This window comes from Pseudophryne corroboree, chromosome 6 (genome assembly GCF_028390025.1).
Source record: "Pseudophryne corroboree isolate aPseCor3 chromosome 6, aPseCor3.hap2, whole genome shotgun sequence".
Classification (NCBI taxonomy): domain Eukaryota; kingdom Metazoa; phylum Chordata; class Amphibia; order Anura; family Myobatrachidae; genus Pseudophryne; species Pseudophryne corroboree.
Window position 1 is genome coordinate 54,312,955 of NC_086449.1, and position 19,173 is coordinate 54,332,127.

General features: G+C 40.4%; 1 protein-coding gene across 3 annotated transcripts in view; it reads right to left on the minus strand.

Moving 5' to 3' along the window:
* Positions 1-15,056: 15,056 nt before the first annotated feature.
* Positions 15,057-19,173, minus strand: part of LOC134936102 (zinc finger protein 84-like) — an 88,320-nt gene continuing 84,203 nt past the window's right edge. For all 3 annotated transcript variants that reach the window (XM_063931017.1, XM_063931016.1, XM_063931018.1), the window contains one exon: positions 15,057-18,807. In XM_063931017.1, the coding sequence (XP_063787087.1) occupies positions 17,606-18,628 (1,023 nt within the window). In that variant the 5' untranslated portion in view covers positions 18,629-18,807 and the 3' untranslated portion in view covers positions 15,057-17,605. The remainder of the gene's footprint in view (positions 18,808-19,173) is intronic.

Below are 19,173 nucleotides of genomic sequence, written 5' to 3' on the forward strand. Positions count from 1 at the left end.
ACATGGCCATACAAACAGCAGCCAGAGTGACCAGTTGAAAAGGATCAACGTATCTCTTAACAATAACCGGCTTATTTTTTTTATATATGACATCTTCCTGTTCGGTCATCGATATAACAGCATCTCGTAACACCTTACAAGCCCTCTGTAATATTACCACATCCTCCTTGCAATAGCGTTTAAGTTCATCCTGGAAGTTAAATGGCTTATGCTAGCATCTCTCATACCACTCTTTGAATTCAACCTTTTCTGTTCCCATCATATATTGTATGCCGAAATGCTGAATATCAGGCATGGCACCTATATAATTTTGGTTAGCGGCTTTGTTAAAAAAAAATGCGGGAAATATATTTTTGAACCCTCAAAACCCATTGCTTTTGGTAAACGACTGAGGCGCATGGGCAAGAAATGTAAAGAATCGATAAATCGAATATTTAAATCACTCACCGTTATGCACAACAGTTTACCGACTTGTGCCAACACTGAGGTTTTCCATTTTTCCTTAATCAATTGTCACATTACAAAGTACGCATCATAACGCCCGGCATTATGGGCTATGAATGTGTATCCCGCAAATTTTGGTCTCATGAATGTTTTAACAAAATCTTCGATACAATCAGAGCCCTGAAACTCCCAGGATTTCTCATCCACTAGCGTTAATGCGTAACAGAAATGAGGTATGTTCACACTCGTTTCTTGCATGCATTCAAAATCATAAAAAAATTATTTTAAAGTAGGAATTGCAGGTTTTTATGTTCTGAATGTAACACAAATGACCCGCAAAATTGTCAACATTAATTTACAAATGGGGCATTTCATACCCCGACACACGTGGTCGGAATTGGTGTACATCTCACATCGATCGCAATACATTTTTTAAGGCAAAGCATTTTCATCGCCAATGCTAAAGACTTGTGCATCTCTAAACAGTCTGTTGACCTGCAAACCACCCTACACTGCGTACACCTTAGTGCTGCCTGACCTGTATCAATACAATCCTGTCTGAGACATGAATTACAAAAGAAAAGACAGTCATGCTTATTTCTGTGGTGGTGCACACTGGTGCAAAATTGACAGAAGTAACGGGCACCCACAAAAGCTTTAAGGTCCAAAATACAATAGTAATGATCATTGTGCCATAGGATGAACAGTATGTCGTCTTTGTATTGACACTGTGCTATAGCAATTCCAGATTCAGTTACTGTAATAGAGAATCATAATTGATGCCTTTAAATGGTTTTCAAAACATACAACATCGCTAAAGCTGATTATTTTATCAAGGGGCAAATTCAAAGCTTTATGAATTTCGAGAGCCCTCTTGTGTATCACGTGGTCTGTGGAGTTATCTTTGTCCAGAAGTTTGCAGAGGCTAGCCAGCAGACACAGATTGTTACCACTGTTATTGAAATCGTATAACAAACCCCTGCGTTTCTCAATAATAAGACTGTGAGGTGTCTCCGTAAGCTCCTGCCCGTCAGGGCACCGCCTACACGATTCTTGAAAACAGAGATCACAAATTTCAACTCTGTATAAAAAAACCCCTCAGAATTACTTTGTAGCGTGTTTGATATCTGATTAAAAAAACTGACAGCGTCTAATGAACTGCGTGGCTTACGGTGTGAATAGATGGCATTGTGTAACCCGCCACCTTCCAACCTTAACTGTATACGATTGTTAGGGTCAACATTTATCATGTAGCTGTCGATCATCGTCTGTACTGCTTCGTGTTTTGCCCTCATAGCGTCTACAAATGATGTGATTCTATTCAAGTTGATAAAATGGAAATGATGGTGTAATTTAGATGCCCTGAAATTGGGATGATTTCGTTTGTACCTCTCGATTGGTTTCTGCGTTGCCTCATTATTACTAGGAGTTTCCGGACCAGCCGGTACGGTTGATGCTACGAGTTCAAGGCTGTCCGCCTGTGATGGTCGTCTATGTGTCGTGACGGTATATTGTCATTCTGGTCATTAACTCTACGTGTGCCTTGTTGTGCCAGTCTAAGTTGCTTTTGTTTTCTTAAGTTTATTAATGTTCTTATGGACCATTTTACTTTTAAATTCCGGTTTGTATTTTTATGGCCCTGTGCTCTACGCATTGCTGTTCAAACCGCACCCTGTCATAAATAGTAATTTCAGTGTTTTTTTACCCAATGAGTAAAAGAAATCACAGGTCTCCCTAACTAGGTTGTTCCGTTATATTGCGAGTTCCAGATAGCATTTAATACATTTACTAAGCGCTCACTGATCTCGTTTGCCGCTGTGTATTATTTCTGCGAGTCGTGTGAACAGCCCTGTAGACGCATGGTTCGTGTAAGTGACCTCTCTCCAAACTGCCCCTAACAACGCATTATATTTGAATTCTGCTGCTTTATTCACGCACTCTGCCGTCGTGGGTTTGCCTGTAATGTTTTGTCGACCAATACCGGTACCTGTTGAACCTATGCCTGATGGACCGTCGTCAGCCTCAGCCAACGTGCTCTGATGCGATGGCCGTTGTTGTCTAACATCAATACCTGATGGACCGGCAACAACATCGTCCATCGCTGCAGAACGTGACTCAACCACAGATGTTCTAAACCCTTTGTTTGGAACTTCTGAAATATCAACATACTTGTGACCATCCACAGCTACTAAGTCGGATATATAAAACGACTGTGCGTCTTGAGGTAAATCCTAACCGACATCTGTATTTATAACGGGTTCAACCTGTGTATCTGGATTTATAATGGGATCAACCTGTGTATCTGGAATTATAATGGGTTCAACCTGTGTATCTGGAATTATAATGGGATCAACCTGTGTATCTGGAATTATAATGGGATCATACTGAGTGACTGATGTTATTATAATCCTATTTTCTTTTGTATGTTTGATCTTGTACTTTTTTGAGAGCCTATTGACCCTCTTACCTTTTGCAATCTCTGAGTCATCAGTTTTAACACTAACACAGTTCGATTGTTCATTATCATCGTATTGATCGGGCATCATCTTCAATTTGTTGCTGTTGTTACAGCTAATTGGCGCCTCTTTTAATGCAGTCAACCTACTTCTTTTAGACTCTGCTTTGTCTGTATATTCCAATTTCCTCTTCACACCCCGTTGTTTAGGTTTTTCAATCACGCAATGCGTTGTGCATGACACATCACTCACACGACTGTTTGGATTAATTTTACAATACATCTGATTCATTATCAATGGCGTAGATCCAACAAAGCGTAAATGTTTGTTCGGCGGCTGTATGTGTTGATTCTCTTTGTCATTGGGGCAATGCATCATTGTATCGGGTGTGCTTGTACGGGGCACTGCTTCTTCGATCATTTCATCATCCGATGTATTAATACAACAATATCCCCTAGGATCCATGTTATATAAAACCTCATTGAATGCTAAAAAACAAAAACAGTTAGTTGTACAGCTATGATTTACATTTTTGCTCTGTGGAAAAATTTGTGTTTTAAATGCATGTAACACAAACCGTATAGCGTCGATTCATAAACTTACTATCTAAAGAAAACAATTAGTTAGATGTACAGCTATGGTTTACATTTTTCTCTGTGAAAAAAAATTAACGTTTTAAATGCTTCCAACAAACCGAATAGCGTCGTTTAATTAACTTACTATCGATAGAAAACTCCGCTGGCAGTTCTGACTCCGGTGACGGCAGATGGCGCATTTGCACATCGCGCATATACTTTTCAAAGCTTGTTTCCACGCATAGTCGGTTAGGTCTATCTGCGAAATACATATGATTAATTTAAAATCATTTCATACCATAAGACTTGATAAAGTCTAAGACGTAATAACATTTTAAACATACTTGGTATAGAAATATATATATCCTTACAAAGAATTAAGTTTCAAAAAGGTTTGAGATTACCTAAAGGATAAAAAAGGTGCTGTCTAGATGGACCAAGTGGTCCTTATCTAACGTCAAATTCTATGTTTCTAATACACATACAGTTACTTTGAGTACTCGGTAAAAACGTATCATTAATTTTAAAAAGATAAATTCACAAACATAAACATACAACTGCTTTGAGACTTCGGTGAATCTGCATGTGTCGTATAAGGTTTCTGAATCGTTTCAACAGAAGAACCAATTGCGCATTCTACGACGTATGGATCTGTCCTTCTCAGACCTTGACCGACCGGACCGGCGTAAGATTAATTCTTGTTAATTATGCGAGAATAAGCATTTTAAAAACAAATTAAAATTATTTAGCAGTCGATGAACTTACGATCACAAGATTTAACATTTTAAATATATATATATATATATATATATATACTGTATATATATATATAGTGAAAACGAGAACAGCCGGCACTTAGAGACTCTATGAAATAACTTGACACAGCACAGCAGCTATAGTCAACGTTTCAGGATGAAATCCTTTTATCAAGACCTGGTCTTGATAAAAGGATTTCGTCCTGAAACGTTGACTATAGCTGCTGTGCTTTGTCAAGTTATTTCATAATGAGTGCCGGCTGTTCTCGTTTTCACTACATGCCATTTGCAAGCAGGGCACAGGAGCAAATTGTTCATTTACACAGTGCTGGAGTGCCGAATACCTCCCTTCCTATATATATATATATATATATATATATAATAACATTATTTATGCACTGTTAAACATCGTATGACCACTTACGGGTTAGCGGTTGATAAAGATGCTCATCAACTTGCAAAAAAAAACACGCGATCATGTCATCGTCAGAAATTTCAAATACTTTGTGACTTGCTGACTGTTAAAAAAGATATAATGAGAAATTGCACCTTGGCTCCCTACCCTCCCGAAGGTGTCACATCCCACGGTTTCTCCCACGCTCAGATTATGGGCCAAGCTGAGATCCCAGAGTTATATATCCTCCAAAAGGTCCCCTCTAACCTCTTTTCTTTATAACTCCGAATTTGCCCCAGGCCTTCAAGGGACTGCTTTCACCCCATGGGCGGAAGCTGGGATCTTTAGAGTCGGTCAGCTGGTGAGCTCGGGTAGGATGCGCTCCTTCTCAGATGTTCAGTCCTCTTGGAACCTACACAGTGCTGAGTTTTGGAGGTTCCTGCAGGTCCACCATTTCATATCATCTCACAAGAGCTTCTCTGACGTAACTAGAGACCTCACTGGATTTGAGAGACTATGTATCTCCCCCAGTTCACCTACACATACTATTTCACAAATTTATACGTTGATTATGGAAAATTTCTTCCCGCAACCTCCTACCTTCTTGGCTTCCTGGGAAAGGGAATTGTCGGGGCTACCTACTCAAATTAACTGGGAATCCGTGTTTAAGAACGCTCAGGCGAGTTCTTTATGCATTTCGACACTAGAGACCCTTTACAAACTTATATATAGGTGGTATAGGACCCCCCGTGTTCTTAATAGAATGTTTCCCTCTCTTTCGAATATGTGTTGGAGATGCAAAAATGCCCCGGGGAGCTTTATACATATTTGGTGGGATTGCCCTCTTATAATTCCATTCTGGACAGAAGTATTTGAGTGCACCAAACAGATAGTAGGTGACGAAATCCCGAGAGACCCAGATTTCTGGCTACTTAATCACACCCCCGCAGGATCACACTCCTACAAACATTCCCTGTTAAGACACCTTTGCAACGCTGCTAAAGCGGTGATCCCAATTCTTTGGAGATCTACCACTCCACCCTCAATTAAAATGTGGTTCACAAAGATTGACTACTTCTTGGACATGGAAGACCTGGTTTCCTTCTCATCCGGGAAAACAGTTAACTTCATAGCTATTTGGTTTCCCTGGTACGACTTTAAAGACACACCGCAGTATCGGTCCTATATTGCGACATAACCCCCCTTATGTTGGTAAACAGGCCCATATTCATATTCATATCTGTATCATTATTCATACCCACACCCATATTCCAACAACGCTGTTTCTGTACTATGGCCCAGACTCAGAAGTAGTGGAGATCACCCATACGCTCCCCAAATAGTCTGCCCGCATCACGCAGACCGACACACCTGACCCTGCCCACCCTAACCTTTCCCGGCTTATCCTCTTTTCCTCTTCTCTCTTCTCCTTTTTTCTTTTATCTCTTTCCCATTCATTGATGCTGTTTTGATATTATGCTCTTCACTTATAAACTTTAATGATGACAGAAATGCAGACAGATATTCATTGACTAATGTGTGGTGTACTGATGGATATATGCTACGCGATATTTTGTATGCCCTCCTTTTGTTTTTGAAGATGTTTCTGTAATGTTCTTGAATACTGCTTTGACTAATAAAAACAGTTTACACAAAAAAAAAAAAAAGATATAATGAATATTATACTTATATTTATTGTTAACTAATGTTTTTACATAATAATGCTAGCTTGTAAAAATATTTTAACGACCCTATGATCAAAAAACTTACATAAACACATACCTCCATTATTATTTTATCCGAGGTTGCGTCTTGAAATAATCTTAATGCTGTAAGATAAAAATTATAATAAATGTATTTTAAATATACATGAATACAACATATACGCTAAAAATCATATTTACACAACACTTATAAATCACAAAAATATTGTATACCATATTTTAAATATGTTAAAACACCGAACATGTAATTGTGATAATCTTTTAAATACTTTTTAAATTAAAACATAAAATGTTAATTTGCTAATGCATGCATTGCCAAAAAAAACCACTATATGTCACTCATTCAAACGTAATAGATGTAGTTGATTTTTAAAATACAACACACATCTATATACAAAAATTATCATATAAACTTATATATACAACACATGCAACATTTTTCAAAATAAGTAACGGCAGTTATTAGCAACAAATCAACTTTTAGGAAAAAATTATTTCACAGACAGGGTTAGCAATAGATACGCTAGCACAAATGAAACATACGGTAATTAATGTAAACATGCTGTATAAGAAAATTGATAACGTCAGAGACATTAGTGTCTAAGACGGAAAAACATAATAAAAAAAATGTATCCATATTGTAACATTAAAAAAAAAACTATACAGACTGTCAGGCCACGGCATTAATATGTTTAAATATTTCACTCATCAAATGATAAAAGCCATTTAGTTCCTATATGACGTAGAAAGATTTTACTGATTTGTACTACTTGTTATATTTATAATTTTTATACTCCATTAGGCAATATCAATACAGTTTAGCATCTATAACCCATCAATTAAGTATCATTCTTATTATTAGTTGGGTTAGTGCAGCACAGTTAAAACGGTTCTCTCTCTCTCTTGGCCCCTAACTGCTGCTATTTGATAACATATAATTATTCATAGCATGTATGCAATTTTACACCTGACAACACATATTAACCTGACAACACATCAATTACAAACCTGAATTCTCATAGCACTAGTGACAGATTTTGATTAATGCCCATACATGTCTGTTTGCAATAATAGTTCAACTATCGGTCACAGATTCCCATACAACTTGTGTGAGCTCATTATGTTTTTGGGAATCTGTTTGCATGACACATTAAGAGATAACTTATCTGTGACTATGTGTACATTGTTACAAATTCTCATAGCCCTAGTAACAGATCTTAATTAATCTGCACCTGGCTTGTCTGTTTGCAATAATAGTTCATCTCTCTGTAAAAATACACACATCATAATAAGGATACACAAACCTATAGTCAGCTCTTAATTAAAGCAAATGGATTGTCTGTTTGCATGGACCATTAACAGCTAACTTATCGGTAAAAATACACAATCATAATAAGGACCACATAGGTCTCAATGTCAAATCTTTTTTAATACATCTGGCTTGTCTGTTTGCAATAACAGTTCAACTATCGGTCACAATAAGGATACCAATCTTAATTAACACAACTGTCTGTGTGCACGGGCCATTAGTGGATTACTCATCTGTATTAAGATACCATAGAAATTGTGTAAGATCACTATGTGTGCAAAAATAATGCTAAATAAGTTTAATCTACATTGCCATTGATGATTTATATCCGATCCGCAGATCATGTTCCTTTAATAGTTTTTCCTGACAGGCTTATGTAATGTATACGCTTCTTGTTTTTGCAGCCATTCTTTAATATTGCCACTTTAAAACACATCTTTATTCGACGCACAAAACTTATCAACGCCTCTACAACTCCTTGGGTTTAATGTGGTGTAATACGCATTCTTCATGCTTTTTTCGGTTAGCTGACCCTCGTAACACAACGCTTCTTTTGTTCGCAGGCATAGCAGAATACACTTTTATAGATATCACACTCGAATCCAATAAACAGCATTTTTAGCTTGCATGCTTATTTTATAAATCAATTGGAAATAACATTTACTGTTGCAACTTAATGAAACAACACACAAATCATTTGGAAATAATACACTGATGTAATATCTAACAGTTAATATACAGGAGGCTTTTAAATGATTAAACAACGCTTATAACTCATTTGTTAGCTTATTTTATATAAAAACATCAGAAGGGTACGGACAGTTGGCGTGTCGGGGGTGTGGTCAGGGGTGGAATTTGCATATTTAGGGGCGTTGTTATGTGTTAGTTTGAGTTTGACGGAACATGGTGCTCTCTCTACTACAGCACTTGAATAACTCTTTGGATAAACATATTCCTGACCCTGTCCTGCCTAAACCTAAGAAATCCTCTAAGCTGGCTGTTACTTCCTCTCAATCCACGCATGTTCCGGATACCTCTTCCTATGAAGATGGCGTGAATACTGACCCCACAAACTCTGATCATGACGTTTCTGATGGGGAATCTGTTTCACAGGTTGATGTTCCTGATCTCTTAGAGCAGGGCTGGCCAACCGGTCCTCGAGATCTACCAACAGTTCACATTTTCCAGACCACCTAGCTGGTGCACAGGTGTAGTCATTACTAATTAAGATGTGCTGCATTCATTCCTAACTGACAATTCTACAGATCTCCAGGAGGCCTGGAAAACATGCACTGTTGGTAGATCTCGAGGACCGGTTTGGCCAGCCCTGTCTTAGAGGCTATCAGGCTCATTCTTCAGATTGAAGATGATCCTGAGCCTGCTACTACATCTAAGAAACCGGACAGGTTCAAACGTCAGCAGGTTACTAAATTGGTTTTACCTCATTCTGACCACTTGGTTGTCATACGTCAGGAATCCTGGGAGAACCCAGGAAAGAAATCCACCCCACACAAGGTTCTAGCCCGCTATTACCTTGCGGCAGAATTGAGTAAAAACTGGGAAACGCCACCGCCGGTGGACTCGCAAATCGCTCGGCTGGTGGTGTCATCTGCTCTGCCTGTCACTACCATCACTTCTCTCAAGGAGCCGACAGATAAGTGTATGGAGGGCTGCTTAAAAGCTATCTATACCATTGCAGGCTGCACATAGGCCCACCATTGCAACTACTTGGGCCGCAGAAGCTATTACAGGTGTGGGCTCAGGAAATGGAGGCTGAGTTTCCGTCCGATTTTCCTGAACATGCTAGACAATGTCTATCTTATATTGTCATGGCATCTCATTACATTGAAGAAGCAGCTTCAGATGCCGGTGTTCTGGCGGCCAAGGCTGCTACGACATCCATTTTGGCTTGCCGTGTTCTCTGGTTACGGTCCTGGTTGGTGGACTTGGACTCTAAGAAAACCCTGGAGGTGCTCCTGTTTAAAGGAAACATCCTTTTTTGGTGAGGATCTCCACAAGATTGTCACTGACTTGGCGTTTGCTAAGACTGCATGTCTACCTAGTACTACTCCTTCGGCCCCAAAGGCTAAGAGCACTTCCTTTCGTTGCTTTCGCCCTCCGGGTAAAGCAAAGGGTCAGGCGTACCCGAAACAGTCTTGCACTTCCAAAAACCACCAAGCGCAAGCCTAAACATGTCTGGGCTGCCTGTCAGCCTGCTTCAAAACAGATTAGCCTGCTGCATGACGGGGCAGGCCTCCCACTTCAGATGCTTGGGTACGGGAAGTCGTCACTCATGGATACGCTATATTCTTCAAGACACATCCTTCTCCTAGCTGTTGCCTGACGGACATCCCTTCGGTTCCGGTGAGAGCAAAAACTCTGTTTAGTGGTACAATCCCTCGTGGACACCAGAGTGGTAGTGCCAGTGCCTCTGGCTCAGAGGGGCAAGAGGTACTATTCCACACTGTTCCTAGTCCCCAAACCGAATGGTTCCTCCCAGCCCATTCTCAACCTCAAATCTTTGAACAAGTTTGTGAAGGTCTCCATATTTAGTATGAGACTATATGGTATCCCTGGATATACAGGATGCTTACCTGCATATCCCTATTGCCATGTCACATCAGCAATGCCTGCGCTTTGCTATTGGCAATTTCCATTACCTTATCCGGGCCTTATTGTTTGGTCTGACTGTGGCTCTGCAAATTTTTACCAAGGTCATGGCAGTTATGATGGCTTCACTCCGCCAGCAGGCATCAGGATCCTGCCGTATCTTGACGACCTGCTGATCCTGGCCAATTCCCTAGAAGTTCTCCTCCATCATTTGGATCTGATAGTCCAGTTTCTGCAAGCCCACGGGTGGCTCATCAACTGGAAGAAATCATCCCTGGTCCCTGCCCAGAGCATGGTGCATCTGGGAGCGTTGTTTGACACACACAACCAGAGGTTATTTATGTCATCAGAGAAAGTCCTGAAGCTTCAGGACAAGATATGTTGCTTCCTCTCTTGTCCACGTGTGTCGATACACTCGGCAATGCAAGTACTAGGCCTCATGGTGTCGGCTTTCAGACATGGAGTACGCTCAATTTCATTCCCGCCCTCTGTAGAAATGGATTCTTGTACAAGGTAAAGAAAAAAAGGAGAGGAAGGGATCTGTCTTTGGTGCACAGATTTAAAATATAACTTTTAGTTGCTTCGATAAAAACTAATTGCACATTATATTAATGCATATTTAACTGATTATCTAGTATGCAAAATATTAAACACACAAATAGGTTACCCTGATGAAGCTAATGTGAAACGTACGTAGGACCTAAGCGTCCTACGCGTCTGTTCCTTCTGTCAAAATCACAAAGAAATGTATTAATAATTTAATGTATCTAGCATATAAGAATGGGCAGCCCAGTGTAATATTACATAATTGTAAGGTGGTTTCGGTAAATTGGTGGGGACTCAGTAGATTATGTCTACCACTGTATGAAACTCCATGCGGCATCTGAGATAATACACCCGCTGGAGTCCAACACAGGCGATCTGTACATATAAGTGTCTTTATTATTTGATCGCAGAGCTGTTATTACTTGACCGCAGAGCTGCTTTATTACAGCAGTCTAATACAGGCGACCTGCACATATAAGCACATCTTACTACTAGATCATAGATATTCCATATTAGATTCCAATCAGAGGATTGGCCAATTGGAATGTGTCTCTACCAGTGCCTACACTAATTTTATCATAGGCAGCACATTTAAGTGGAGGATTAACAATTCAATCTAATGCCACTAAACTGTGATGTGGCTTGAAGTTGTGTATGTTTAAATACTCTCAAGGAACCACAAATCATGAATTGTTCATGACATGTGGGACGGATGATTTGTACATACTCCTGCTGAGTATTATCTGACTGTAGAACAATCTTGATGGTACTCTGGTTTGGGAATAAACAGAGAGAGTGCACTTGTGTGCAGGATTATATTAGCCTGATCGACACAGCTCAGCTACAGAGTGGCCTGTATGCACCTGACCACAGTATAATATAACCAAATTCCGGATAACAACTGGATAATACCAATGTGTTTATGATAGCATTTACAGAACAATACATCCAAATGATATACCATTACTGATAGGTATTAAATCTATCTACACCCTCTATGTTTTGGATATCTTCGGAATTACCTCTCATTATGTATAAATAAAATATTATACTTGTACTATATTTATCCCTCTCTGATTGGTATAGGAGTCAGTGTAAATGAGATTGATGCCCATGAATATGTAACTCTAACCGCTGGGTAATACAATTATAGAAATGGCCAGCATAATATAGGGGGCGGTGCTACACACTTGCCACTGAAAGTAAGAAGTGAATCAATGTCACAATTCACTTTCTATATGAGAAATATAAAAGGACTACTTCCCATATGAGACATCTGATACTATAGATGAGAAGTGACATCATAGTACACTTAATAGTGGATATTTGTTCTCATAAACTAAGTTATTGATTATATGGGGATAATAATATATCAATATGCTATATGTGAGAAGTATATTGTGCGGATACCATACATACAGTAACTAGGATCTATCTTGGAACCTTATGATATAAATCAGACACCTGACACAATAAGTGTGAGGTGGACTGACACTGTATTTTGACACTTAACATCATAGGTTAAGCGGTCGAACAGTTGATGTTGTGAACAAAGAGGCATCATATTATCATATTACTATCTGCACGTCAGTGAAAATCTAAAAATGGAACGGATACTATAAATGAAATGTAAACTATAACTATATATAAAAACTTATACATAGATCTGACATAATAAAGGAGAGGTGAAGTATATAAATCATTTAGATTTAGCAGGGGTCGTCCCTTCTGGATCTCCAACTGGGTCCTTCTAATGATGGATGCTAGTCTGAGGGGTTGGGGTGCGGTGTTGGAGCAACACTCTCTTCTGGGTCGGTGGACCAGGTAGGAGTCTCTCCCCCCAATAAACATTCTGGAATTGCGGGCAGTGTTTAATGCTTTCACAATGGCCCACCATCTGGTACTGAACAGGCCTGTTCATGTACAGTCCGACAACGCCTCCACAGTGGCATACATAAATCATCAAGGCGGCACTCGAAGCAGCATGGCAATGATGGAAGGGTCAAAGATTCTTCAATGGACAGAACGCCATCTGCCAGCCATATTGGCAGTGTTCATTCCGGGGGTCCTCAACTGGGAAACTCAGTCATCAGGACGTACACGCCGGAGAGTGGAGCCTTCATCCAGAAGTATTTCAACTCCCAGTGGACAAGTGGGGCTTACCAGATGTAGACCTGATGGCGTTTCGACACAATCACAAGGTTCCGGTCTTCGGAGCAAGAACAAGAGATCCTCAAGCGTCATTCTTGGACGCACTAGCAATTTCATGGAACTTATGGCTGCCATACGTGTTCCCTCTGGTGTCACTCCTGCCCAGAATAGTGAGGAAGTTCAAGCAAGAAAGAGGAATCCTTCTTCTAATAGCTCCAGCGTGGACCAGATGGCATTGGTTCTCAGACCTACAGGGTCTCTCACTAGAGCGTCCTCTGATTCTGCAATGACCAGACCTCCTTGTTCAGGGCCCTAGTGTTAGGATTTGGCCTGACTGGCTTTTACGGCGTTGCTCTTGAAGCTTCTGTACTGAGGGCCAAAGGATTTTCTGAGGCGGTCGTTCAAACTATGTTGAAGGCACGTAAGCCGGCCTCTGCTCGGATTTACCATAGGGTCTGGAATTCTTACTTTGCTTGGTGCGCATCTAACAATCATGGCGTTTCCAAGTTTAGCACGGCCAAACTTTTGGCCTTCCTACAACAGGGCTTGGACTTGGGCCTTCGGCTGGCCTCCCTCAAGGTTCATATTTCTGCCTTGTCGGTATGGTTTCAGAGTAAAATTGTGACTCTTCCTGATGTTCATACATTCACTCAGGGTGTTTTACGGTTTCAACCTCCCTATGTCCCACCTGTGGCTCCTTTGGATTTGTTGGTGGTTCTGGAGGTTTTTCAAGAGTCTCCGTTTGAACCTCTTGAATCTGCGGACCTTAAGTTGCTTTCCTTCAAGGTCTTGTTTCTGTTGGCTATTGCCTTTGCTAGACGGGTATCAGATTTGGGTGCCTTGTCTTGAAGGTCCCCCTATCTGATTTTTCACCATGACCGGGCGGTTCTTCGGACGCGCCCTGGTTATCTACCTAAGGTGGTGTCTCTTTCCACCTTAACCTGGAGATTGTGGTTCCAGCCTTTGTCTCAGCGGATCTATCCAGAGTGGTCTTTGGATGTGGTATGGGCTCTGCATATCTATGTGAAGAGGACAGCCTGTTAGGAAGTCTGATTTTCTTTGTACTGATTGGTTTTCACTAACGTGGCTGGCCTGTTAACAAACAGACCTTGGCCAGATGGATAAGAATGGTGATTGCACAGGCTTATGTACAGGCTGGCCTTCCAGCTCCTGCTACCATCAAAGCCCATTCGACTCGGTCTGTTGGACCTTCTTGGGCGGCCCGCCGTGGTGCGACCCTTGAATAATTGTGCAAGGTGGCTACGTGGTCCTCAGTGAACACGTTCATAAGGTTCTATGCCTTCAATACTTCCGCCTCGCATGATGCTTCCTTTTGACGCCAGGTTGTTTCCGTTAGTGCATCCCCTCCCATAAGGAACTGCTTTAGGACATCCCCGATGTTATTCCCTGTGGAATACCAGTGTACCCCACTGCAGAAAAGGAGATTTATGGTAAGAACTTTACCTTTGTTAAATCTCTTTCTGCGAGGTACACTGGATTCCACAGGGCACCCACCCTGACGCACTTAGCTTCTTTGGGTTGGTATGCCATTAGCCGCTGATACCTTCTCCTGTCATGAGAATGTGGTGTTTGTGGCTACTAACTGTTGTTGTCTCTTTTACCTGCTACTGCATTGGACTGGCTAACAAAACTGAGATCCAGTGCACAAAGGTGGGGTTATAGAGGAGGCGGTGCTGAGCATCTTGGGAACAGTCAATGCTTTTAGCCTGTTGGTGCCTCGGATCAAGATCCTACTCTACATCACAATGTTATTCCCTGTGGAATCCAGTGTACCTCACAGAAAGAGATTTAACAAAGGTAAGTTTTTATCATAAATCTCATTTTCATATTTATATGCTGTTTAAGGGTATATCACTAAAAGTTATATTTTATATGAAACTTGGACATTTAACCATAAGAGAGCCCTAGGAAGAATCTTTTTCTTTCTTTCTACGTGTGCAGACTCTTGTAATTGTAGTACTGTCTGCCAGATTACCATTATCTCTCCTAGTTCAATCTACTAAAATGCAGAAAATGTACAAAGTTATTTAAAAATACAAAAATTATTTAGTTCTATAGACCAAAAATGGACACATTTATCCAGATCAGTTTTTATTCAACAAGTGTTATGGGGACGCTGCTTGTTACATAAAAGCTTATTACAGATAATATTATAACATGGTTCATCAGTATACATGCAGGAGAGATCTAGGTTAGATGACTATGTACAATGTCATATCGTGTATATTTTATTAGTTTAAAAAAATGTATGATGAAGGATCTTTATTATTTTCCTGGTACACAATGTGTTCTGCTTTGTACTTATTTAACAGGTATGAAAAACAAGGATGTGCTGTAACCCATAGCAACCAGATATCCTTTATTAGCTATCTAGTGATTGCAGCATTTCTTAGCTTTGCTATGATTAGTTACTATGGGAGACAGGTGACCAGCGTCTTCATTGCAACATTTTACTCAATATTACATAGTACAGGTTGAGTATCCCTTATCCAAAATGCTTGGGACCAGAGGTATTTTGGATATCGTATTTTTCAGTATTTTGGAATAATTGCATATCATAATGAGATATCATGGCAATGGGACCAAAGTCTAAGCACAGAATGCATTTATGTTTCATATACACACAGCCTGAAGGTCATTTAATATAATATTTTTAATGTGTATTAAACAAAGTCTGTGTACATTGAGCCATCAAAAACCTAAGGTTTCACTATCTCACTCTCACTCAAAAAGTCTGTATTTCGGAATATTTGGATATGGGATTCTCAACCTGTATTCAAAATAGAGGGAAGGAAGCAATAGAAAGGAGGGAAAGAATAAGGAGGTGTAATGCTGGGGACACACTAAACAATGTGTGTACCTGGCAACCTCACTAGTGACGTGACCCGGCAGGGTGCCGACATTGGAAAATGCATACACACTTACCGATGTCAGCAGCGAGGAAGAGGGAGGAGGGACATTCTGTGTTCAGCACATATGGTCATGATCAGCAAATTCATTTGAAATGTCATCTACTATGTACCCAGCATAAGACAGAGCAGAGGAGACCTGTAGAATGATACAGGTCAGCATGCAGGGGTCCTGTAGAAATACCCAGTACTCATAGCTCTGCCAGTCATAGAGGGAATCCCAGTACTGAGAGGAGCTGCTGGAACTCTCTACTACTCCCAGCACCTCAGGGATGTGCGGTGAGGTAAATGGCTCAGAAGGCACTGGCTAGTTCCAGAGCCAGATTTACACACAGTATATGATCCAAAAGCTTCATGTGTGCATTATACACAGGTGCAGCAGTATATACATGTAGGAATTATACACAGGTGCAGCAGTATATACACATGTGGCCATCATGCACAGGTGCAGCAGTATATACACATGTAGGAATTACACACAGGTGCAGCAGTATATACACATGTAGGAATTATACACAGGTACTACTTATATACCACTGGCAATTTGGTGAGTTTTGATCAGAGATGTGTGGAAAAGGTAGGCAGGGGCGGAACTCCCTCACCTGCCATAGACTTTCTAATCCAGAGTTTTGACTACAATAATGAATAGAATAATATAAAGAAGATATTTCTAATATATTCTTTATATTTTTCATATAATCTGTATAGTCATAACTCTGGTGTATACGTCAGTATGACAGGGAAGGCTCTGCCTCACCTCACTGCACGTCACTGCAGCACCTGCACCAGCAGAACAGCTGTTTATTACAGAGCTCAGTAATGGCAGCACAATCACCAGTGCCTGTTACACTGCAGCTCTAATACATAACACATTACTTCCAAATGTACACATTTTGGCAGAACAGTTAAATGTTTCAGATACCGTCCTTCCCATGAGTCACAGGGTTTGGCTGTGGGAGGGAAGTTGGGAGGCCGTCCTCTCACTTGTGGATCTGCTTAAGACAGCAGCAGTGACTAGAAGCTGTGCACACATGCAAGGTATCTGTTGTGTGGAAAGAGGGACTGGGGGCATGGCCAGCAGCTGCCAGAGGGCTTGGTATGCCCCCACAGTGATGAAATCAGGGGCATGGCTGGCAATCATGGCATCTACTTAGAAGCCACGCCCCCTCTGACATGAGGCCCAACACTGTTTTTGGGCGCACACCTTCAGTGCAGCAGACCCCAATTTCACTTTACTATAAGTTGGTAACAGAGAGACTGAACCAAGGGGTAACTACCTATAAAGCTGGGTACACACTGGGACGATGGGCATCATTACGACATCAGGACAAATGGCAGTCAGTCCAGATTGCTCATACACACTGCAGCGATGTTAATGAAGAACAGAACAACTGTGTTATGTCCTTCATTAGCATAAACAAGGACACTAGAGATATCACTAGCAACTGTGGGAGCGCACGTATTGGGAATACACACTGCCCGATATGCTCCATTCTGAGTGATTTGGTGTCTGATCTGGTGGATCAAAGCTGCATATCACTCAGTGTGTTCCCAGCTTACTGGAAGTCCACATGTCAGGACTCCCCTGTCTTTATCAAGAATTATTTATATAAACCACTTGCCACATTCAGAAAAAAAATTGTCTCCCTTGCGTGCATATTGTAGTGATACAAGTTCCCTTACTTATGAAACACTTGTTGCATTCAGGCCCTCAGTGACTCCTCATGTGATTAACAAGTGTTTCCTTCTTCGTAAAACACTTGCTGCATTCAGAACATTTAAATGGTTTCTCTCCTGTGTGAATCATCTGATGTCTAATAAGATTTTTCTTATGGGAAAAACACTTACTGCATTCAGAACATTTAAATGGTTTCTCTCCTGTGTGAATCATCTGATGTCTAATAAGATTTTTCTTATGGGAAAAACACTTGCTGCATTCAAAACATGTAAATGGTTTCTCTCCTGTGTGAATCCTTTCATGTCTAACAAGCTCTGCCTTCTGGTAAAAACACTCACTGCATTCAGAACATTTAAATGGTTTCTCTCCTGTGTGAATTCTCTGATGTCTAATAAGATATTTCTTTTCGGAAAAACACTTGTTGCATTCAAGACATTTAAATGGTTTTTCTCCTGTGTGAATCCTCAAATGTCTTACAAGCTCTGCCTTCTCAGAAAAACGCTTGCTGCATTCAGAACATTTAAATGGTTTCTCTCCTGTGTGAATCATCTTATGTCTAACAAGAATTTTCTTATCAGAAAAACATTTGTTGCATTCAAGACATTTAAATGGTTTTTCTCCTGTGTGAATCCTCAGATGTCTAACAAGCTCTGCCTTCTCAGAAAAACACTTGCTGCATTCAGAACATTTAAATGGTTTCTCTCCTGTGTGACTCCTCAGATGTAAAACAAGATGTACCTTCTGGGAAAAACATTTGCTGCATTCAGAACATGTAAATGGTTTTTCGCCTGTGTGACTCTTCTGATGTCTAACAAGCTTAGACTTTTTAAAAAAACACTTGCTGCATTCAGAACATTTAAATGGTTTCTCTCCTGTGTGACTCCTGTGATGTCTAACAAGCTCTGCAGTCTTGGAAAAACATTTGCTACATTCAGAACATGTAAATGGTTTCTCTCCTGTGTGAATCCTCTGATGTCTGAGAAGATGTGATTTACAGGTAAAGCTTCTGTCACACTCAGAGCACAGATGTGGTTTATCTCCTGTGAGACTCATCATGTATCAGATGAGAAACAAATTAGTGGTTTGATGTTTTTCTATCCAGATAATGAGAATAGCTTTTGTGAATCCCCCAGAGGTGTAAGAAGAAATGACGTCTGGAGTTGGCTTGATCAGAGAACAATGTCCCTTTCCACAATGTCTTCTTTTATTGTTAGTGGGAATCCTTCTCAATTGTCCTGAAAGAAAGTTATGTAAGAGTATAAAGGTTACTGGGGTAACTACATTAAATGGTAGAAATATTATATTGTATAAGGAACATGATGTATATTTCTATACAATAACAAACATCAAGTCACTGATCATTGTTTATATATTGATGTCAAATGGATAAGATTCGATTTCCAGTCAGATGTGCAGCACAGAGACCTCTACCCTCCGGCAGCAGGCACCAATACTTACTATAATACACACATGGGTTATAAAGGTTTCTTTGAAAATTGTATAATCCTCATCCTCTGACCTCAGAATGTGCAGATTATACATTACTCACCCCCTGCACTAACCATAGATGGGTAACACATGCTACCAATCCTGTCACACCT